This window comes from Drosophila nasuta, chromosome 2R (assembly GCF_023558535.2).
Source record: "Drosophila nasuta strain 15112-1781.00 chromosome 2R, ASM2355853v1, whole genome shotgun sequence".
Lineage (NCBI taxonomy): Eukaryota > Metazoa > Arthropoda > Insecta > Diptera > Drosophilidae > Drosophila > Drosophila nasuta.
In genome coordinates this window covers 30,043,035-30,066,068 of record NC_083456.1, presented here as the reverse complement: position 1 = coordinate 30,066,068, position 23,034 = coordinate 30,043,035, and the positions used below count along the sequence as shown (strand labels likewise).

The following is a 23,034-nucleotide window of genomic DNA, read 5'->3' as shown; positions in this document are numbered from 1 at the left end:
TTTGCCAATTATTCTAATTCAATTTCCGGGAAAATAATATTTTTTTCCGCATTGACAATCAGCGCAACTTAATTCAATTCCGTTTGTTGGGCCCCGCGCATAAAAACAAAACCAGAAAAAAAACAACAATTTAATTAATTCGGGCAACATCAATGCATAAATTAAATTGCTGTTTTGTAATTCCGAATAATATATTTCTCTATTTATACAGCGCAATAAAGTGAACAGCAAGTAAATATTTTAGCGGCGACTTAATTTTTTATGCAGGATATGCAAAAAAAAATAAGCTCGAAAAAATGAAGCAGAATGATAAATACTTGACTATGAGACTGAGCTGAAATTGTGGTCCATTTGGCTTAGGGCTACATAGTTTTATGCTGCTTGTGCAGTTTTTTTGCGGTCTATTAAGGTTTCTCTTTTTTATACCCGCTACCATTGGGATAGAAGAGTATTTTAAGTTTGTGCTTGAAGGATATGTATATAGCAATCTGAAGAAGAGTTCTTCAACTCTAAAATCAGTGCCAACTGCTCAGGTAATATATTCATATATGGACTATAGTAACTGTAGTCTTTATGACTCTTGAAAGTTTTGTTCGATCGTAGATGAATCTTAAAAGTTAAGCAATAATTTCATGTTATATGCCAAGAAATGTCATACTGGTATATTTGTTACTCTGTGGTATATTATGAATGTAATATACTAAATATAGCATTTAGTAATAAACTAAATATAGCATTTAGTATATTACTAGAATGTCAGAACTTAGTTGTTTTGGTTGACAGTCTGGTATATTTGTGGTATATTATGAATGTAATAATATATACATATACTAATTATACCATTTAGTATATTTTTAGAATGTCAAAATCTAGTTGTTTTGGTCGACAATCTGGAATATTATGAATATCATAAAAAGATGCTAAGTCTATTAATTAGTACATTCTTAATATTTTCAGTATATTAGTTTGGTATATTTTAAGCAAAATTTTAGCGGATATCTCACAGTGGAGCACATTTGTCTGTCGCTTCCTTACTTTCGTTTTTTTTGTTTGGTACACAGAGAATATTGTACGCAAAAGTGCTGCATAATAAAGCTGCGGCTGAGTAAGATAATTAAGAGAAATTGTTAATCTTCAATGTCAATCTTCAATGTTAATCTTAATTTGCCGTCCATGCTCCACGCTTAAGTTTACTACAAGTTTCATCACTTTCTTTATTGGCTGTAAACGCTAAGCGAACATACATCATTATATCATTATTGGCCACCAACAAGTTTCAAGTTTAGTAAGTTCTCTTTAAGGGTTTTGCTGCAGTCTCGAAAAGCCATCAAAAAAGCTTGAAATTTGCAATTTATCGCGTGCTTTTTAGCAGTCGATAACAAGTCCGCTCAAGTGAGTGCTGTGAGTAGTTTTGTGCTGCATTTGATGTGTGCATTTGCATTTGTTTAATAACTTTCACTGTTTGCTCTTTGGCAGTCGCCTTTGTTGAACGCCCCCTACGCCCCCCGCTCCTCGTTCCGCTGCCGGCTTTGTTGCCTTACAACATTACCATAAAACGAAGCTCAGTGCTCGGTGCTCAGCTCAGCTGGTGGCGCCAAAAGCGGCGCATAAAAAGCAGACAGCTGCCAGGCTAAGCAACATTTTTGTTTATGATTGTGCAGCACTTTTATGTTAACTCTACAGAAAACGAGAGCACACCCAAAGAAATGGAAAGCTGAAAACACACAAAGACAACAAACGTGTCACCTATCGGCTGGAGGCAACAGCAACAGCAATGGCAACAGCAATGGCAACAGCAACGGCAACGGCACGTGCCTCGGCTCTGAAGGTATTTGAAATATGGGAATTTCAGTTTTTTTTTCCATTTTTTTTTTGTGCCTCGTATTTTTCTGTTTTTCGCACGAACACCAAGTCCATTGCCATGGCAGTGTTTGCTCCTGTCTCAAAAGCTGCCTTCCCTCTCTGCCTTCACTCCTCACTCTTTCTTGCCTTGTCATGTCCTGGCTGCTGAGTGATTTAAATGCTCCGGCGGGCAACAGCTAACGGCCATTGGAATGCATAAAAATCAGAAATTATGATGCTTTAACATTGTGAAATATTGTTGCACGACTTGACTGCACTTTGCTGCTTTTGCTTTCATCAATTGCAGCATGTTGCCACAGTCCATTACCGAGTCTATATAACCATTCTCATTTTCCTTCACAGTCGCATTCTCCTATCTTCATTCCCATTATGATCAGCTTTGCTATTTCGTTGGGCGATTTGCATGAGAATTGTATGCATTACATTTTTGCCTTTTGTCTACCACTGCTATTTCATTGTGCTCCCTCTCTCTCTCTTTCTCTCTCTCTATCTCTCTCTCTTTTGCTATTTATCTTGCAGCTTTTGGCTTTTGTCTAAGCTGCATACATTTCGCTCTGCTCATTAAAAAGCAATGGCTCAATGTATAACTTTTGGCGTTCTACTCTCAGAGCATTCTGTCAGCATTTCTGTCACAATTTGTCAACACAAAATGCGACTTTCGCTTCAAGTTTTCATTAATAATATGTCATCGTTCTCAACAAGTTTTACAAGACTTTTTAACATTTGTCAGTCAATTGTCGAAAATTTTCTGCTCATAAAATATGCAAACAAACAAAAAACGAATGAGAAAATTCTTGCAAGTTGACTTTGTGACAGTTGCCAAAACTTGGGAACGCATTTGACGTCCCTTATGGAAATTCTATATGTATGAGTAGTCGTAAATTTTAGGTGCACTTTGACACTTGAAGTTAAGTGTAAATAGCAGATCGCAACAACAACAACAAAAAATAGCAGTGACTGCTGCAAATTCTTCTGCAGTTGCCACAAAAAGTAATTTCATGCCGTTACCGAAATTTTGAGCAAAGCAATTTTGTTGTAACATATTTGGGGTAAAAGCCTCTCCTCACTCCTTGCTCAACTCTTCTACGCTTCTCCCTCAGTTTGTTTGCCATTTCCGTGCTGAATTTGCAGCACCCTAATTCTCCACAGTTCTCATCTCACTTCTCTCCCAGCTCTCTCTCTCTCTCTTTCGCTGTCTCTCTCGTCTAGCATCAACTTGATGAACTTTGCTGGCAAGAAGCTTGTTAGAAAATTGCAAAATTTGAAATTTTGGCTACAAAATGCCTGGCGGTCAACGTGGTGGGTCTCAGATTCGCCCCTGGGGTCGGGTTCCAACAGTTTAGTTCATCTAGCTGGCTGCCAGCGTTGGTTAATTAACACACACACAGCTTGGCAATTCGTTTTACTTCAAGCGGAAGATATTATTGCTGAAGTGAGCTCATTTTTCTTTCTTTTTTTTTTGTATTTTGGCTGTTGGTAAAGAGCGCACCCCAAAAACATTGTGCAAATAAACAGCAAACATTGTCGGCATGAATGCATCAATAATTTTATAACCCTAATTTAGAATGGCTTCAAAATTGGGGTTATTAAATTGCTGCAGCTGCAACTATTTTATGTGTAAATTAATTATTTCTTAATCTGACGATTTTAACTTGCAAAAAAGGAAGGGAATTAATTTTAGGGATACGATTCATCTATAATATTGTGTAAATGTTTTGAATTAGATTTTTGAATAATGTTGTTGAAAATGTTTTTGATTTTTTAGGAATGCTGCTTATTAATATTAAAAATCTTTGTAAGTTACGAAGAAAATTATTACTAGGAAATTAGATGCTGTAGATAACAAGAAAGAATCAATTCATAAAGTCTAAATGTTTTTAAATATATGTTTGACAAACATATTTAATTTAATCAGAGCTCTTAAAATGAACAAGAGAAAATATCCCAAGAACGAAATAGGGAATTATTAATGTTGTATATTTGAAGTAAGAACATTTTTTTTTAATTTGTAAATACTTGTTGCCCACATCAGAAAGATGCTTATTATTAAAGTGTAAACTTCAGAGAATGTACAAAATAAAATCGTATGCAATCCCGCCAAAACTTTGAGCTCAAACTTTTACTCCCGCAGCTGTTTAATTATTATTGAACCTATGTTCTGCAGATTGTCGATAGATAAATTGAAGTTTGTTTTTGAAATGGGTTCTATACAAAGTGAGTTAGATTTACCTTTGTCAAACTCAATATCGGAATATTAAATCGGGAAAAATGCGAATGTTTTTTTGGGTACTTACTTTCATGTGAGGACAGGGCCAGAAGACGACGCTTTTATTATAATCGTGAGCAAGTTGTTCAGCCAGTTGATGACAGTGACCCAGGCTGCGGGTCAGCGAGTGTTGCTCTTGTCCCGCCTCCAGTTCAAGCTGTTGTTGTTGTTGTTTCTTAACTTGCTGTGCCGTTGCTGATAAAATGTCTGCTGACAACTGTTTCATTTGGGTTTCTTGTTGCTGCTGCTGACGTTGCTTTGTTGGGTCAACGCCATCGCCATCGACATCGCCAACGCTCTTGCCATTTCCATTGCCATTGCCATCATCATTGTAGTCCACGTCGGTGTCTACATTAATGCCCGCATTTAAAGTCTTTACAACGCTCGTGTATTTGGGTAGCTCGAGTAATTTAATGAAGCCACTTAAATCTGTGCGTCAGCAACGCCATCATCATTGGGGCAACAGCACGAAAGGAAGAAAAAAATACATGGAAAGAAAGAAACATTTTATGTAGCATATAAAAAGCGTTGCATATTTAAGCCCTTTGTGTGTGAGTGTGTGTTTGTGTGTGTTTGTGTGTATGCTTAAGAGGTAAAGCAACAGTAACTGCTGATGAAGGCAGTAGACTATAAGCAACGTCTGTCTGCAGCTCTCTTCGAGTGCTTTTGAGATTGCCAGCATTGCCTGCTAACTGTAGATGTAACTGTAACTGTTACTGACAAGTGCTATGAGTTATAAATGCCATGATTTACATGATGCCCCAGCCATCTTATGATAAACTCGTAGTCCTTGTACCCCAGTCTCGTGCAGAGAGCTCTTGATAATTTAGTTGCCCTTACAAGCAACTTAAGCCAAGTGTGAAACGAATACGCTTTGACATCTCTGAGCTGAGCTGAGCCTTAAGTTAACTTTCGAAATCTTTAATTATGGCAGATAAAATAGATTATTTAAGATACAAACTAATTCCACTGTCAGTCAAATATTTGCCAGTAGGAAATGTAAATTACACGTACGAATTTCAAATATCATTAAATGAGACGTCTCGCCAGCAGATTGAAGTAGCTGAACTGAGTTTTAGGTTGACTTTTAAAATCTCTAATAGTGAGAGGTTTTATACATTTAAAATATCAACTAATTCCACAAATTACTCAGTCTTTCCTGTCATATTGATAGCTAATTACGTTGGTTGACAATCTAATATATTTGGTATATTTGGAATGCAGTAGTATATAAATATACCAAATATTAAAGTTGATAACAAATATAAATTTTGGTATATTTTACTATTTTGAATGTATTATTACAAACCAAATATATACTTTGGTATATTTCAGTATTTATTGGTATATAAATTCGGTATATTTTAAGATTAATACCGCGCTGTTTTGCTCAATCGAATAAATAAAACAAAATAAATTCCACTCTTTACTTAATCTGTCAATCAAATCTTTGCTGTCATATTGATAGATAATTGCGTTGGTTGACAATCTAATATATTTGGTATATTTAAAATGTGGTAGTATATAAATATAACAAATATTTAAGTTGATAACAAATATAGACTTTGGTATATTTTACTATTTTGAATGTTTTATTACATAGATAAACCAAATATAGACTTGGGTATATTTCAGTTTTTATTGGTATATAAATTCGGTATATTTCAAGATGTTTTGCTCAATCGATTAAATAAAACAAAATAAATTCCTCTCTTTACTCAATCTGCCAATCAAATCTTTGCTGTCTTGTTGATGGCTAATAAAGTTAGCAGGAAATGTAAATTACACATATGAATGCCAAATCTCATTAAATGACAAGCTCCATTGAAGTTTCGCCTGCAGCTTGAAGTTGCTTTTAAACTTAAGGATTGGTCGTAAAACTGCATTCTAGTTGTACTTGTTGTTGTCTGTCTCTCATTGCGGTTTCATATCATTCATCAGCCATAACATCTTGAAGTCCTTTCGCTTTATTTTGATAGCCAATAAAGTTGCATTTTCAAGATAAGCTCGACATGCCAACATCATTACGACGAGCACAAGCAGCTAACCCTTGCATATAAATACATTTCTCTTTTTATTTATTTTTATTTTGCTCCTTTATTTTTATTTTGCCCGCTCTCAAGTCTTGCATAATCCATTTTGCAGGCTGGCAAATGGCAGGCAAAGCAAATGCAGAAACCTGGCAAGTTGTCGTTGTCGTAAGTCGTAACTAGTGCTATATCCTATATATTATATTCTAGCTGGAAGCTGCACAGCAGCCACCTTTTTAATTTGTCGCTTTTGCTGCAGAGGTAAAGGCGATCCATGGCAATACAATTTATACATTTGTCCGGCCTTTTGTGGAGAACTCTGAGGGTAAGTCGCGTGGGCACAAACTATGAATATTTGTGGTAAAGGGGAGACACAGAGAAAAAGAGAAAAAGGGTCTAGGACAATAAGTTACCGAGTTTTGCACATGTGCTCATAAATTGCGGCAGAGCTGAATGAGGATAAACTAACTGCAGCATATGCAACTAAAATCAATTTCAATATTTTGCAACATAAAAACATGCCCGACAGCTCACCGAAAGAACGAATGAGATAGATAGTCGAAAGAGAGAGAGATGGAGAAATTACGGCAAATAGAATTTATTTTGCATGTGGACAACGCAATAGAAAGAAAGAAGTAGATGTAGTGCAAGAAAAAAGCAAAAAAAAGAGAAATGGCAAGTTACGAGCTTGGTTTGAAAATTGAATTTCTTTGTCCTGCACTTAAATCAATTTGAGTGTTGCAACTTAATTTATTTGATTAAAACCTCAGTGCGAAAGTGCAAACTTTTATTTATGACAACTAACGGTAGATTGTTCAAATTAAAGATATCAAATTTAAACTTTTTTCTTGCGCCATGCCAAATACAAATTTTGTTGTTGCAATTGGCGAAAACTTTGGCGCCAAATAAGTGAGCACCGGGCAACTTTTGCCCAACAAGAAGTTCTTCAAGGTTCTTCAACATCAGCTTCTCACCCATGTACACACACATACATATAGTATAGTATAGTATAGTTTAGTGTATACTCTCATCCATGTTTACTTCGAAACTAACTAAAAGAAAGCAAATTGAAAGAATAAAGCAAATAGCCAGACAGACAAACAACGAAAGAGACACAAAAAGAGATGGAGAGAGAGAGAGAGGGAGGGAGAAGTAGAGAGACTTGAGTATTAGTCGCAAATTAAAGTAACCAATTTGAAGTCTGGCCAAGTTTTTCCTTTCCCCCTATTGCGATTTCTGGCAATTCATTTATGGAAATAATCGCAATGACATAAAGCATAATTTGGCAATCAACTTGATAAGTTCAAACTAAGTTCTGTTGCCAGTAATTGTGTTGCTTATTAAATGTAATTTCCTTTTCAATTTAGATCAAATTTATTTGCCATCATTTGCAGAGAACTTTTGTAGCAATTATTAAAGTTGCTTTGCAGATTTTATTGTACTCATATTTTAATATTTCTCTGGCACTGCAAGTGTTCTACTTTTGTGCTCAACACTCAAGTTCCTTGAGCTCTGTCAGGGGAAAAACATCATAAAATACTTGCAATGGTCAAAGTAAAAAGGACCGTTGCCATGGACTTGAAAATGCTTGGATTAACTTTGTAGAAGCGGTCGCTAAAATAAAATAAATATACTCATAAGTCAGTTGCAGTTTTGCCCATGAAGTTTTCGAGCGGAAATTGTAAGTTGTCACTTGCCAGGTCACAGGCCAGAAATGTGTTCGACCTCCGACCTTCTCTCTCTCCCTCTATTTATGACATCGATGGCCGATGGAGTGTTCGGAATGCAAGGCAAGGAAAGTCCTTGCTCTGCGCCTGTAATTGATGGCAATGTAATTAAAGTTGTAAGCACACAGGAAAACATAGAAAAGCGCGCTGCTTTCAGTTTGACGAAACGAGGCAAAAGCCAAAGAAAAACGGCCCAAGACGTGGCATCAAACTCGAGAACTTCTTTCGCTGCGCTTTAATTAGTTTAAATAGCGCGCAAGAAAAAAGCTAAATTATTTTTCTGCCTTTTTTTTTGTACTCGTAAGTCTGCGCATAATGCATGCAAATTGAGTTTGCTACATTTTTTCTGCCTTATAACTTTATTCTAGGAAGTTTCTGTTGAATTTGCTTAGCTCTGTTGCAAGTGAAACACTTGACATTCATAAGTTAAAGCAAGACTTTTTATTGGCTTTTTACTAATTGAGTTTTATAGTCGTCTCAGCTTGGACTTTAATCAACGTAAAACGTATCGAAATTTTATGCCATTTTTAATTGTTTTTCTCTTTTTATTTGTAGGGTTTCCTTACTGGCAAATGGAATTCAGTTGAATTGTGGTAAGTTGAGCTGCAGTATGACTTTTTTAATATTGCAACTTTTTGAATTATAAAACTAGTTATTAAATTGAGTATTTAGTTAGTTATTGAAGCTGTATTTCAATTTCTTACTTGTTGTTTGTGCTGAACTGGGCTGCAGCTTGTCAAATGCCAGCTGCCATTTGTAAACATTTGCTAAGCTAAACACCTCAATCAATTGATTTAGCTAAAACAATCTAAAACTGATACAAACTATTTTTCAATTTGAGAGAGAAGCAGAGAGAGATTGAGTGAAATCAGTGATAGAACGATGTGTGAATTGAAAGGGATTTGGCAGACTAATAGCAGCTGGGAAAACCAAACAAGAAAACCAAACGAAACTGTGAAGAGAGGAAAACTGGCGAAAGGGCCTACAGAAAATAAACAGAATGTGGCAGTTTATCTGCTGACTGGTCAAATTGAGTGAGTGTGTGTGTGTTAGTGTGTTAGTGTGTCCGTCTACATATATATTACACTGAAAAAACTAGTCTTCAAAGTGTTTGAAAACAATATCAATTTAAGATCAATTTCTGAGATTTTGCAGAGCATAATCTCTAAAAATACCTATACTAGATTTAGTTTTCAAAATTTTCGAATCAAAGGAAACAAGAAAGGAAGCTGCAGTCGAGAGTGCTCGACTGTGAGATACTCATTTTGAATAAAATAAAAACACCGTGGTATTGTTTTTAAAATATACTAAACTAATATACCACAATAATGCCAAAAATATACCAAGGGTTATATATGGTATATTGATGTATCACTAGATTCATCAAATTAATATACCAAAAATACCAAAAAAATATCAAAGGGTATATTTGTTATATTAAAATACTACTGCATTCAAAATATACTATAGAGTGCAAAGTATACTAGTATTCGTATTCGTTTTTTTCCTATTCAAAAAATTTCTTTAAAAACTTACAATTTTCGTTTGTTCGCAACTAAAATTTCAGAAATATTTCTTTTCAAAGATTCTTTTGTTTTTGATTAACTGTTTAGAACTTTTTGAATCTAGAAATTTGTTTTTCTCTCAGTGTATGTTACATGTACTTACCAACATCGTGTAGAAAATCGACAGTGGCGTTAGATAAATGCACTTGGAAAAAAGTCGAGGAAATACTGAAAGCCCTGTTGCACATGCATCATATCAATGTGCAATGATGATGGTATTAAAACGGCCACACGTTGTGCCGCCAAAGCTGCAGCGGACGCGTCGCGTTTTTGTTGCTGTTGCTTCTGTTGTTGCTGTTGCTGCTGTTGTCGACGTTGACGTGGTTGTCGTTGTGGCTGCTGCTGTGCTGTGGGCTTTTGCTGTTGACGTGCCTGACGTTCAAATTCTCGCGCATTACGTGATGGTTGTTGTTGTTTTCCTGTTGTTGTTGTTGTTCTGCTCAAAATTGAATTGCTGCTAAACGTAGTTGTTGCTGTTGCTGTGGGGAAAGTATGCGTGGCAGCAGCTGTTGCCGTTGCTGTTACTGTTGCTATTGCAGTTGCATTTGCCGTTGTCTTGAGCACTTTGCCAGCTTGCGTTGTGGTCTGCCGGACAAGCAATGGAACTGGCTCCGTGAAACTGTTGTTGTAGTTGTTGCTATTGTTGTTGTTGTTGCTGCTGTTGATGGCGGAGATGGTACTGTTGCTGTTGGTGGTGAATGTGGAGGAGACGTTGTGGGAATTGAGAAAGAAGAAGGCTGTCAACAGCAGAAATAATTTAGCAATTTGACAGATTGTTAACTTCATTTATGTTGCGTATTTTGTTTGTTGCTGCGGTTGTTGTTGTTGTTATTGTTGTAGTTGTTGTTGCTAGTCTTGGAATCTTCTTCTTGGTTGCCTTTTAACTTTGCTTTTGCTGCAGAGTTTCACGGACCCAGTTGCCGAGTCCTCCACTCGCCGTTTACATTTTGCAGCCGTCGCTGTTGGCCGCAACTGTTATTATTATTATTATTATTATTATTACGAGTATTTTTCTTGTTGTTGTTATTGCTGCAGCTGTTGTAGTTAATAATGTTTGTCATAATTGTGTTGCTATCGCTGGCAAATTGCAGTTGGCTGCAGGAGAAAAGAGAGAGAGAGAGAGAAAGAATTGCATTAATATTGCACTGCAGAGCTTGTTTTCATTTATTTACAAAACAAAAGAATGCCCATAAAATGATGCCATTAAATGATAAATTAATTAATAGCAATGCACTGTGCTGTGCTGTGCTTTTGCTGAATAGCTTTTCGACAGCTGTCGGTTATCATAGCATACTTTTGTGAGCCATTGTTTTGTCGCACACACACACACAAACACACGATCGATGCGGAGTCAACGTTTACATTCGTTCATTCAATAATGCGCATACAAATTAATTAAATTAAAATTTCAAATTAGTTTAAAAGTTCAGCTCGCACACGCCCCCGAACACACACACATACAGACAACGAACGGCACACATGTGCAAACATAACCTATACACACACACCCATACAGAGACAATCTGTCACGCACGCTTTGCCGACTGCATGCCGCCTTCGACGTCGACGTCGCTGTTGCTGCTTTTTTCTCCTGGCTGACAGCGTTTTCATGCACGTTTAAGCACCCACACACACACACACACACACACGGAGAGAGGAAACACTTAAACACACACACTCCCACATCAAGACACACACACACGGTTAAATGCCAAGCTCTGCATAATTCAAGGCGCAAATTTGGCTTACAAGACTTGCCTTTCGGCAGCAACAGCTCTTTGTTGCTATAAAAACTGAATTGCCATAAAATTGATTGCGCCTAAATAAATATTTCGTATACATTTTTCGTTGTTTTTGTTGTCAGGCACACACCAAAATACACACCAACACACACACAGTCGCAACTCTTTGACTTTATTTGCGTTCGTTGCGCCTCGATTGCTTTACAATTTTCATATCCTGTAGCCAACGTATTGTGGACGGGTATTCTAATTTTGTAGATAAATATACCCTAGGGAGCCGCTTGCCACATGCAAATTGTTTGCTTTCCTTTTCCTGTTTCACGTTTTTTTTTTGGGGAAATTGTTTTTGAAGAAATCGCACTTTGATAATTGTTCCCAACTTTTGATTACACAACTTTGTAAACTGCCACGCCTTCCATCTATCTATCTTAAAGTTTAAAGCGCAAAGTTCAAGCGACATTCTTTTTTTTTCCCCTATCTATTCTTAGAACCTCTCTCACATCCTCTTTCAGTCTTTTTCTCTGTGTGTTGTTTTTGTGCCTACTTCATGCTTGATTACCTGCGCAACGCATTCGTGCGGCAATATTTCAATTCATCAGCAATGGCGCCAATCTAAACTTTCATTTCGATATTAAATTTGGCCGTCTGCGGAGAGAGAGAGCGAACCTTATGCCGGGGCATTGTCATCTTCATTCGATTGCCCGGAAATGATTGATCACTCTGTTGTGTTGTCAATGGGCCAACATAAATAATCTGCCTTCGATGGGGCCACGAATGCCACGCAAATTGCCGTACAATGAAAATGCCAGCGAATTTGGCTAACACGTGCTACCTTTGTTCTCTTTCTTCCCTCTCGAGTTTAGTTGTTGTTGTTGTTGTTGTAGGCCAATTGTCAAAAGTGTGAAGGTTAAACGAGGGGCACAACAGCTGAAAAGTCTGTTGTACAAGGCAGCTGAGCCCAGGCAACAGCTCTGGGTTGTTGCTGTTTGCCATATTGTTGTTCGAGCATGTCGAAAGTGAGGTTTCAATAACAGAATTAATAGACTTATAATGCCTTATGACAGCCATCAAAAATTTCGATTTGATTGAAGCGTATTTATTTATTTATTATGTGCAAATTCTCATTTTCAAAAACATTTAATTATTTATGTGAATACGAGAGATGAATTATTTTCATTAATCATTTCTGAAAGATGATTCTTTTTAAATGTATTTAATAATTAATTTTTGGTGAACTTAAATTTATGTGCAAACTTAGTCAGACTAAATTGCATCTAAATTATAAATAATAGAAAATTGAACGAAACGTTTTAAACACATTTCATTGAATTTTTTAATTGCTTTACTAATACAACTAATACATTTAAAAGCCATCAAAAATTTCGATTTGATTGAAGCGTATTTATTTATTTATTATGTGCAAATTCTGGCTTGAATAATTCTCATTTTTAAAAACATTTAATTATTTATGTGAATATGAGAGATGAATTATTTTCATTAATCATTTCTGAAAGATGATTCTTTTTAAATGTATTTAATAATTAATTTTTGGTGAACTTAAATTTATGTGCAAACTTAGTCAGACTAAATTGCATCTAAATTATAAATAATAGAAAATTGAACGAAACGTTTTAAACACATTTCATTGAATTTTTTAATTGCTTTACTAATACAACTAATACATTTAAAAGCCATCAAAAATTTCGATTTGATTGAAGCGTATTTATTTATTTATTATGTGCAAATTCTGCCTTGAATAATTCTCATTTTTAAAAACATTTAATTATTTATGTGAATATGAGAGATGAATTAAATGAATGAAAAATATGAAATACTTTTTAAATGTATTTAATTATTGATGGTATTGTATTTATGTGAAAACTTTGCTGCACTAATTTGGATTATTAATAAAAATGATAGAAAGTTTGACCAAATTTTTAAAATACATTTATATGAACTCGAAGCCCGACTAATTTGCATCAATAATCAAAATGATAGAACATTTTAGCAAAAATTTTAAATACATTTTATTGTATTATTTTTAATTGATTTATAATCTGTCAAAAATTGGATTGAAATTTGATAAAATTTTTGTTGGAATTTGACCTGAATAATTCTCAGCAAAAATATAAATTGTATAAAATTTGATAAGCTTTTTAAAATCGTTAACTTTAATTTGACAAACGTGTTAAAAACATTTAATTAACAAACTTGACATTTTAATTGAATTTCATAAAATATTTTCAAACGCTATTTAAGCAAAATTCCAGCACTTTATTTAGCAAGCATAAATGACAATCGACTTAAAGTGATTTGCCATCACATTTCTAAAGCATATAAGCTCAACGATAAAAGGGTATTTTATGGCAAACAAAATGCCATCGAGCCTCTGACGGCATAATTGAGTTAAATTGCAGGCAAATCTTGAAGACCTTTTTGTCGGCCTTAACCAAAAAGAGCTTTACGCTGATTTATGGGCTTGCTTGCTTGCTGCTGTTGCCATTAGGAAAGTCAGAAATTTAACATAAATGTATAATCAATTTCTTGATTGGAGAAATCGCAAATGCCTTTGCGTTGTAGTTGACCTTTAAAGCCCTTTTAAAACCATTTTCAGAATTTTAATAACTGTTAATGTCACCGAGAGGAAGAGAAGGGAGGAGAGGAAAATACTCGTTGTTGATTGTATTGCCATGAGCGAAAGCTAGTTACTTGCCGAAATGGGAAAAACGGAAAAGCATTGCCAACAGCAAAATTGCTTTTAATTTTATGACATTTTATGAGGAGCGTAATAAAGCCGTAACTAGTCAACGGGATTGGGCCAAGGAGAGCAACAACAATAGCAGCCAGAGGAGAGCAGAGAGCAGAGCCGAGAAGCTACAGCTACAGCGATAAACAACAACATTGACGATGTCGACAGTGGCACGCTTATAGTATATATATAAATAAATATATTAAAAACTTTCCAAGGATGCGTGTAATAAAAGCACACACAAAACGAATCCAAGTGCGATGAGGAGACGAGAGGAGAGGAGAGGAGAGCGAGATCATTTCGAAAGCAGGCGGCTGGACTCGAGCCTCGAGCTGCTTTCGCTGTACTTAATAGTTGGTGTTGTCTCACTCTCTCTCTCTCTCCCTCACATATTCATTTGTGCACACCTCATCGGTCTTTGGCACACTTTCCCATCTCGTTTTTGTGCCATGTTTACGTTCATTTATTTTATTTAACTCAATTTTTTGCTCTTGTTGTTGCTGTCGCTGCCTATTTTTGTTATTGTGGCGCGCGTCCTTTCTTAAGGGCATTATTATTAAGGTATAGCCAACCACACACACACTCTCGCACACACACATTCGTCTATAGACTCACGCAGACATGCGTGAGGATTTGCTCTTGGTTGACGGCTTTTGGCCTCGATGGCGTATACGCAATGTGTCTCGTTTGGGTAGCAGGCATCCTTGTAAATTTATAACCACTTGTTTTCTCGCTTATTTACATACATATTGACACACACACATACACATAGTAGATGGTCTTTGTATGTTTGTGTCTATCTGGAGCATCTTTAGTGCACACACACACTCGCACACACACAATTTGAGGCCTGACATGCTTGTGGTCTGAGTTCGGCGGCATCTTCAGAGGAACTAACAATGTGCGGTAAGTGGTGGCCGGTGCCAAGGGGAAGGAACTGCCACTCAGACCTACACTTATCAAGGGCCTGTTAGGTGCCTCTGTATGCTTCCAAGTGTCTACGTCTCCATCTGTGTCTCTGTCTCTGTCTGTGTGTTTGTGTATTTGTGTTTTATTTACCATATGCCATGAATGGCATAAGGATATGAACGGCTTGGCTCTTCGGAATAGAGCTGCCGGTTAGTTTGTTTATGCTTCAAGTTGGGGCACAAACTCTGACAAAGATCTGTCTAAAGTGCTCACACTTGGCTTTCAGCTTGCCAACTACAATATTCATATATATATATAGAGTGCATATATAATTTAAAAATATGCATGACTTTAATTGACACTTCATTTTAGCCATTTGCATTTTATGTTCCACTCCAATTTTGTGGCAATTAAAAGTGAATTGCTTTCGATTAGTTTAGTTGCTGGCAGTAATTAGATAATATTGAGCAAAACATTTCCTATGAATTTTAATAAAATGTATTTTAATTACTTTCGGAGTTATAGTTGTTTATTTTGCTAGCAAATGATTCCAGGAAATTTCGTAAACTAATTTCTGAATCCAACAAAATAATGCTTGTGGCAAAAATTCTTATTACTTTCTGCTGCAAATTCTATTTTAATGTGATTGGTATAGTTGTTGATTGGACTAACATTTTGTGGGGAAGAAATAGTTTCAGAAAGCAATAAAAGATGTATTTAATAATTAATGTTGAACTCAGAAGGTTTATTCATAAATCAAGATTAAGATTCTACAGAAATTTTAGATTGCCCAGCCTTAGTGGTTTTAATTCAACCCAAAGATCTTTTTCAAGATTTTTTTTGTAAGATCGAAAAGGTCTTAAATCAAGATATTTCCAATATACTTTTCAAACCAATCATAATAGAAGAATACGATAAAATAAGGATTAAAGACATGTTTAATTATTAGCATATTTCTGAGCAAATTTATACTTTCTTTTGCCTGAAGTAGCGTATTCACTAGTCGTTGCTCCCATCTCCTCCAAAAGTTTCCTCTTGCCTATTTTATGTGTTGGCTTCGCTATGGAAATAGCACGCGTCGTCGTCGCAAGGCGTTGACTGTGGGTGTAATAACTCAATTACATGGTTGCTCTGGTTACGTTGACAAATGATTGGAGTTTTCTTTTGCTTCCATATTTCTCCTCTTTTTTCGGTTGGGGTAGCTCTTGCATAAATTGTTACGTGCTAGATTGGGCGGAGCAGCAAAAAGAGGGAGAGACATGTGCGTTTTTCGGGGGGGTAAGCCAGCCTCAAGGCTGGGACACTAATTGAGCTCAACTAGAAACATATCACGACAACGCAGCATCAGCAGCAGCAGCTTCGTCTTTGACTTTGACTTAAGGCGTTGGAGCTGAAGCTGAAGCTGACGTCTGGGGGCGTTGCCGAGAGATCCTTGCGAGCACGTTTTTCCATTTTCTTAGAATAAATATTTGACTAAGTACCGCATTTGCTGCGTTTATCAACATTTTCACATGAACTAACGCAGCGAAAGCTTTTATTTTGGGTTCCTTTTATATGCCGAAAGTCTTTCAAATGCGGATTGGGTTAAGGTTAAGGTTGAGGTTGAATAGTGAAGCAGTGAGGCTTTTACTTCTACCCCACTCGCAGTAACCCATTCACAATGTTCTCTGTCTTCGCCTTCGCCTTCCCCCTTCCCCTCGTTCATTAATTTCAATTTAAATTGTAGGAAGAAAGTTTCGAATTTGTGCGTCGAGTGTGGCTAACCAAACTGTCGCTTCAGGCATTCCGCTGTTGATTGTGGTTTTAGTTTATGGGTTGAGGGGTAAAGATTTTCCTTTAGCTGGAAATTTTAGCTTGATTGGTTTTCCTTCGCGAAAAGATAATGAAAGTTGTTCGTGCAATACGGCAAAATATATGAACGAAGGTTGCTTTTATTGCTCTTAAAGTCAATTTTAACAACTTGAGCAGAGAACTGTGTGTGTGTGTGTATGAATAATCAAGTTTTTCGATTGGGCAACAGAATGTTGTAATAATTAAAAAGCCTCTGATAGGTATTCTAATTGGATATGGTATGCTTCTAAAACTGAATAAATTTGGATTTCATTTGCAGAAATAGAATTCAAATTTATGTAAAATTTAAATAAATCAACTCGATTTGATTATTTGTTTATTTTTTAGAGTAATATGCAAAGTAAATTTATGCAACTACAATGCGAATTGTATTGTTTTTTGAAATTAATATAAACATGATTGATATTCGTTTTAATTTAAAGAATTTTCCGAGAATTTAAGCAAGTTGAATTGTGTATTTTTTGTGGTGTTTATTTATTTATTGTGTAAATGAAATGTTTTTTTTTTTTACATTTTTTCAATCGCATTCATTGAAGTATGGCGAATGGTTCTGAATGTATTACTACATCAATATACCAAATACAGCCTTTGGTATATTTTAGTATTTTAGGTATATTTTACCGGTAATTCGCACTAAAGTTTCTTTAATATATTGTGTTGCAAAAACTTTTTTATTAATGCTTTCAACCAAAATATTTTGTGCACCTTTTTTACACCTGGCAATTCAGTTACTGTGGCTTCTCTCAGTGTTTCTCTGACTCACAATCGCAACATGCAAGACTTGCGCTTTTGTCTTTTGCGTTTCTGCAGTTCTTTTGTCTTCTGACTCTCCGTCTACAAGTTTTATTTTTTGTTTTGGCGACAAAAATCTCTTGCGCAACACACGACGTCGGGCAAAGAAAGAAATTTCAATGTTGGCCTCGCTGCTGTTCCTCTTGTTGTTGTTGTTGTTGTTATTGTTACGGCTTGTTGTTTATTACCGTTACAGCTGTTGGTCCTGTGTTGTTGATGTCTTTCTCTCTTCGGCGATGTGTGAAAGTGTGAGTGTGTGTGTGAGTGTGTGGGCGTTTTTTGTTTGTGCAAAAATTAGTCGCAAGCGGCAAAATCACAACATGAACTTGAAATCGTTGCCACAAATTTCTTACTTGTATGTAAGAATGAACGCATGTTTATGTGTATGTGTGTGTGTGTGTGTTGTACATACCACACATGTACTTACATTCATACTTACTACTTGTTCAGGGCAGGCAATGTGTTCATCCGATTTGCCGTTGAGTGTTGTAATTGTATTCAAAAAGTTGTGTCGTTAGTTTTGTTGTTGTTCTCAGTAGTTTGTTGATTGTTTTTTCTTCGTATTTTGTTGTTTTTTTTTTTTTGTTATAGTTTTTGTTGTTGGTTTTATTATAGTCTAAGTGCTTGGAATTGTGTACATGTGTTTGTGCTTTTGATTGCCGTAAATGTCAATCGACACTAATGAGTTTTCTTTTGACCTTGACTTAAATCACGCCAGACCAAATGTTCAAGTAGTGAGCATGTTTTGCTTGTAAATATGCTTAAACTGCCTTTGCATACAAATAAGAGGCACTTTAGTTAAATCTGCTGATTAAAATACTCATTTCACAAAATCATAGCATACTTTTGTGCGCACTTCAGATTTGTAAGTTTGTTGGAAGCTCTAGCAGTTGCTTCTGGCCTTATTATTATTTTTTTCAATATGCTTCTACTTTTTAGTGAATTTATTTATATTTAGATGTTAGTACAAATAAGTTAAGGTTATTGGACAGTTATTCAGGCATTACTATTTATAAAAAATATTCCTTTCTGTCTATTGTATTCATATATTCATTGAAGATTATAGAAAAGTAGATTTTCTATTTATTTGATATTCGATCATTTGCTTCAGGCATTACAAACTAAGAATAATATTCGCCTCTGAATTTATTTTAAGATAAATGCTTTTATAAAAATAAATTATTTATTTACGCATTACAAATCAGAAAAAATATTCCTCTATTCAGAAATTAAAGTTAATTCTTTTATACACACAAATTCAATGAATACCACAAAGAATTTTGTGATTAGAAACATATGCTTCAGAAGTTCTTTTATGCCGTTTTGTTTACAAATATTTTTTCGCTTATTGCTTAAGCTAATTAAAATGCTTCATTCAGCGCATTCATAGCGCATTTATCATTCACTTTTCTCGTTTTTTTTTCTTTATTTCCTTTTGCTTTCAGCATCGCTGGTAAATTTAATTTTGAAAAAAAACGCAATGAATGGAATTTTTTATTTTTAATAATTTACATTACATTATTTGCACGAATTTATGTAAATGTTTTAGGCGCACAAAAACATTGCCCATACAGAGACACTTTGCCACAAACACACACAAACACGCACACATACACATACACACAGAGCGAGCGAGCAAGCGACGCACATTTAAATTAAGAACTTTTGGTGCTTGTCGCTGCGGCATTCATCATTAAAATTCAGCCAAAAATATAGAAAATAAAAATAAAATACGCCTCCCTTGTTGATGGGCAGAGAAAGAGAGAGAAGAGAAAGCGAAAGAGAAGTAGAGAGAAAGAGAGGGAAAGAGGAACAGTGTCTCGAGTAAAGCAGATTTCAGCAGAAAATCTGCGCATAATATCATCATTTCTATAACCAAAGGAATATATACATGCGGCACACATACATACATATATATTAATTTACATATATAAAATTTCGAGCATGTTTATGAGAGAGTACGAGAGAAATATTTTAATGAAAAACACTTGCGGGCATAAAACTTACGAGTGACAGCAAAGCCTATGGCGGCACATGGGGCTTCAGACACTCAACGATATCGTATATATATATATGAGTACTTCTATATATACTTATGTAAGTATGTGTGTAAGTGAGCACAGTTACACCTGCATTAAGCTTGCTGCTGGGCACGCGTTTTATGTGGACCAAAAATCAGAGCTAAAAGCAATTTGCATATTCGAGTATACGAAAAATTTTCGAGCTTTTGCCACTTCTCATTTTTTTTCGCATTTTATTTGATTTGCGTTAAGCTCAAAGCCTTGCTTACCTGTTCCCTGTGCGCCAACTCTGCAATGCTTCACTCACATATAAATATATATGTATATACATACTATAGTATAACTCTTGCTGGCAGCTTGATGTTGCCTACTTAGCGACGTTTGAGCACTCGAATCGAGCTGCTTGGCACTTAAATCTTGTCAAGGTAATAAAGTAAAAGGAAGATTCACACAGCATACACTGAGTGCCTGCCAATTTGTGCTGCTAAACAGATCGATTTGAATACAATTTTTATCGATTCCTTTTTGCAAAGAAAGATGGTCAAATAAGTTTGGGAATACGGCTTGAAAACTATGTATAAAGGTTACTTTTACTCTAAAAGTTATACAATTTTAATTAATTTAAAAACAGCACATGTTTTTGATTTAAGGAATCAGAACGTTTAGTTGCGAATTATTTAATAATTAAATTTTTTTGACAGTCTTTCCCAGTTCAATTAAAAAACAAATGAGAAACCATATTATAAAAATATACCAAAAATATGCAGAACAATACTAAAATATACCGCATGCTATATTTGGCATATCGAGATTGCACTACATTAAAAATATACAAAATAATATTAAATTATACCAAAAGTGATATTTGTTATATCGATATTGAAGTACATTCAAAATATACCATAGGTTGTTAGCTTAAGCATCTAAGACCCCATTGTAGTAGGTTTTTTTTTGTCATACGAGAATATTTCTTAAATAACTTCTACAATTTTTACAACTTTACTTAAAATCGGAACTTGTTTTAAATTTAAGAAATCAGAACATTCAGTTTGCAATAATAAAATCAAGTCATGATTATTTTATTCAATTTAATTGCTCGCTTCTGCCTTTTGACAGTTATTTGCTTTTTGCATTCATAAAATCGGTTATCTGTTTGTGAATGTAATGAAAATATTTATTTAATTTTAAAAGCTTGCTTGCAAAACTGATAACACTGTAAAAATAATCAAATCTGCATAAAAACATTTTCAACATGCATGTTGCTGGCATGTAAATCTATATCTTGAACATTTCAACATGTCGAAAGTCACAAGATGTTAAATGTGCTGACATTTTGGGCAACAAGAAATTCTCAGAAAATATTTCCACAAAACGATGCAATAGAGAAGTTGGTTTGCAAAAACTTTATATTTTCGCAAATCAACATCTTCAGTTTGGCCGCTTGACAACTTAACTTAACTCGGCACACACATCACTTACACACACACAAATGCGTACGCACACACGCACACTCACAATGGCACTTAGTTGGCACAAAAAAGTGGAGCAAAGTACGAGTTTGAAAATTTATGCTGGCAAATTTGTAGTTGAAAGCCTGGGCATAAATTTGACCAGTCGAGTTTTTCCGCCTGCGGCTGCTGCTGCTCGTTGTTGTTGAGGGACCATAAACATTTTCAATTACATTTCTATGGCTGCCAAACAGATCTACAAATAGTCTCGCATTTGAGCTGCGGCTCCAGCGCATATTTCACGCACTCACACATACACACACACACACACACACACAGACACTCACTCGGACAGGCAAATTTAATTATGCGCACAAATTTCCGTTTTTTTTGTCCATGTCCATTTTTTTGTAGGTTTGAGTTTTTCGTTTCTTTTATGCTGCGATTTTTTATTGCATTTTTGGCATTTGTTGTGCTCTGTTTTCATGACTTTCTATGGGTCAACGCCAGCAGGAGAAACCCTTTTTTTTTCTGTGCTGCCTTGTTGGGTGATGTTGCCTAGCCTAAGTCCTTTTTAATGCGCTTTGACCTTGCTGCGGCGGTGGCGGCGGCGTCAGTGCCTTCGCTTTGGTCTCACTTTGGTTTCATTATTGTAAGGAAGAGCAGCAGCATATTTTTTGTGTCGAGCAGGAAAATGTGTGTGTGTGTGTGTGTGGAAATCCTACGAGTAGGTGGCATGCTCTCGTAGACATCGTTGAAAGTCCACCAATTGGGTTAATTGAATTTCCAGTTGAGCTCCAAGCTTCAGCTAAGGCACTTCACTTCAGCGTCTGCCCACTCTTTCTCTCCTCTATCGTGCGCTCTCTCTCTCTATTTCTCCGTCCCCTTTGGGGACAATCTGGCTGTCAACTAATTTCATTTTGGGTCTTTCTCTGCACCATATTGTTGGCATAGCATTTTTGCTTTCGTTTTTCTTTTTTATTTTCGGCAAGAGCGGATTATATGATGAAGTATACGACATGTGGGACGCTCTGATTATTTACGGTTGTGTTTTGATTATTACGAACACAGCCAACACATTTCTCAAGGTTGCCTTTGCAAGCGAATAAAACTTATACTATAACATATAATTTTGTAACTCGACTTTAAGTTGGGGATATGTTTACCACTCATTGACTATTCACAGACGCAAAACTGTGCAATTTTGCACTGCATGACAAACAAGTGCTGACCATATCCGTAAATGTTTTGTGGCTGCTTTCAAGTCTGTGTGTGTTTTCTAATTGAAATACAGTGAAACTATGCGTAAAACTTGTTGAACAAGTTTTGTGGCCCAAAAAACGCTGCGTCAAATGCAATGCAAACTGTTTGCCAGACACGCACACACACACACACACACTCTCCTCTTTCCAGCCCTCACATGTGTGTGTGCTTTGGAAAACTGTGTGTGAATCGGTTGTTTTGGGGCGGAGGAAAGCGCATTAGGCCACAGCTCATTTCAGAGTCGTGTTACTGCCAAAGTGATTTCAAATTTAATTGCTCAAGTTGCGAAAGCACGAAAATCCTTTAAAGTCATTGCAACTTAGCAGCAACAACAGGAACAGCAACAGCAACAGTTGCTAATGCACATTGCCTTACACTCTTTTTAAATGTGGGAAATTGTAGAGAAGTTCTGGAAGCCAAGAGATAAAGACTGTTAAGCACAAAAAAAGTTGGCAGTTGAACTTTGTAATAATGTAAAAATTTCAATTAGGAATGTGTGTATGCTTAAAAACTATTTTGTTGCTATTTAAAATGGAAAGTGTTTTTTGATATGGTTAAAGAATAAGTAATATACGAAATACTAGCCACAAAAATAAACTGTTAAGCATTGATTAATTTTGTAGTTAAGTTTAAGCTATTTGGAATTTCGTTATTTAAAATCCTTTTTGCTATTTTTAATTCTATAAAAATACAAGTATTTTTAGCTATAACTCTTAAGTTTTTAAAAAGAACGAACGCGAAGTATTTTCATGTTTTTTAAATTTGCTATGCCAAAAAAACTAAGATTCTAAGAGAATAGAAAAGGAAA

General features: G+C 35.6%; 1 protein-coding gene across 1 annotated transcript in view; it reads right to left on the bottom strand.

Annotated features, from left to right (window-relative positions):
- The window catches only part of LOC132786899 (uncharacterized), a 69,777-nt gene that overhangs the window by 34,339 nt on the left and 12,404 nt on the right, over positions 1-23,034 (bottom strand). Inside the window, 3 exon segments of the mRNA XM_060793626.1 lie at positions 4,158-4,558; positions 9,555-9,606; positions 9,608-10,546. Of these exon segments, the coding sequence (XP_060649609.1) occupies positions 4,158-4,558; positions 9,555-9,606; positions 9,608-10,237 (1,083 nt within the window). The 5' untranslated portion in view covers positions 10,238-10,546.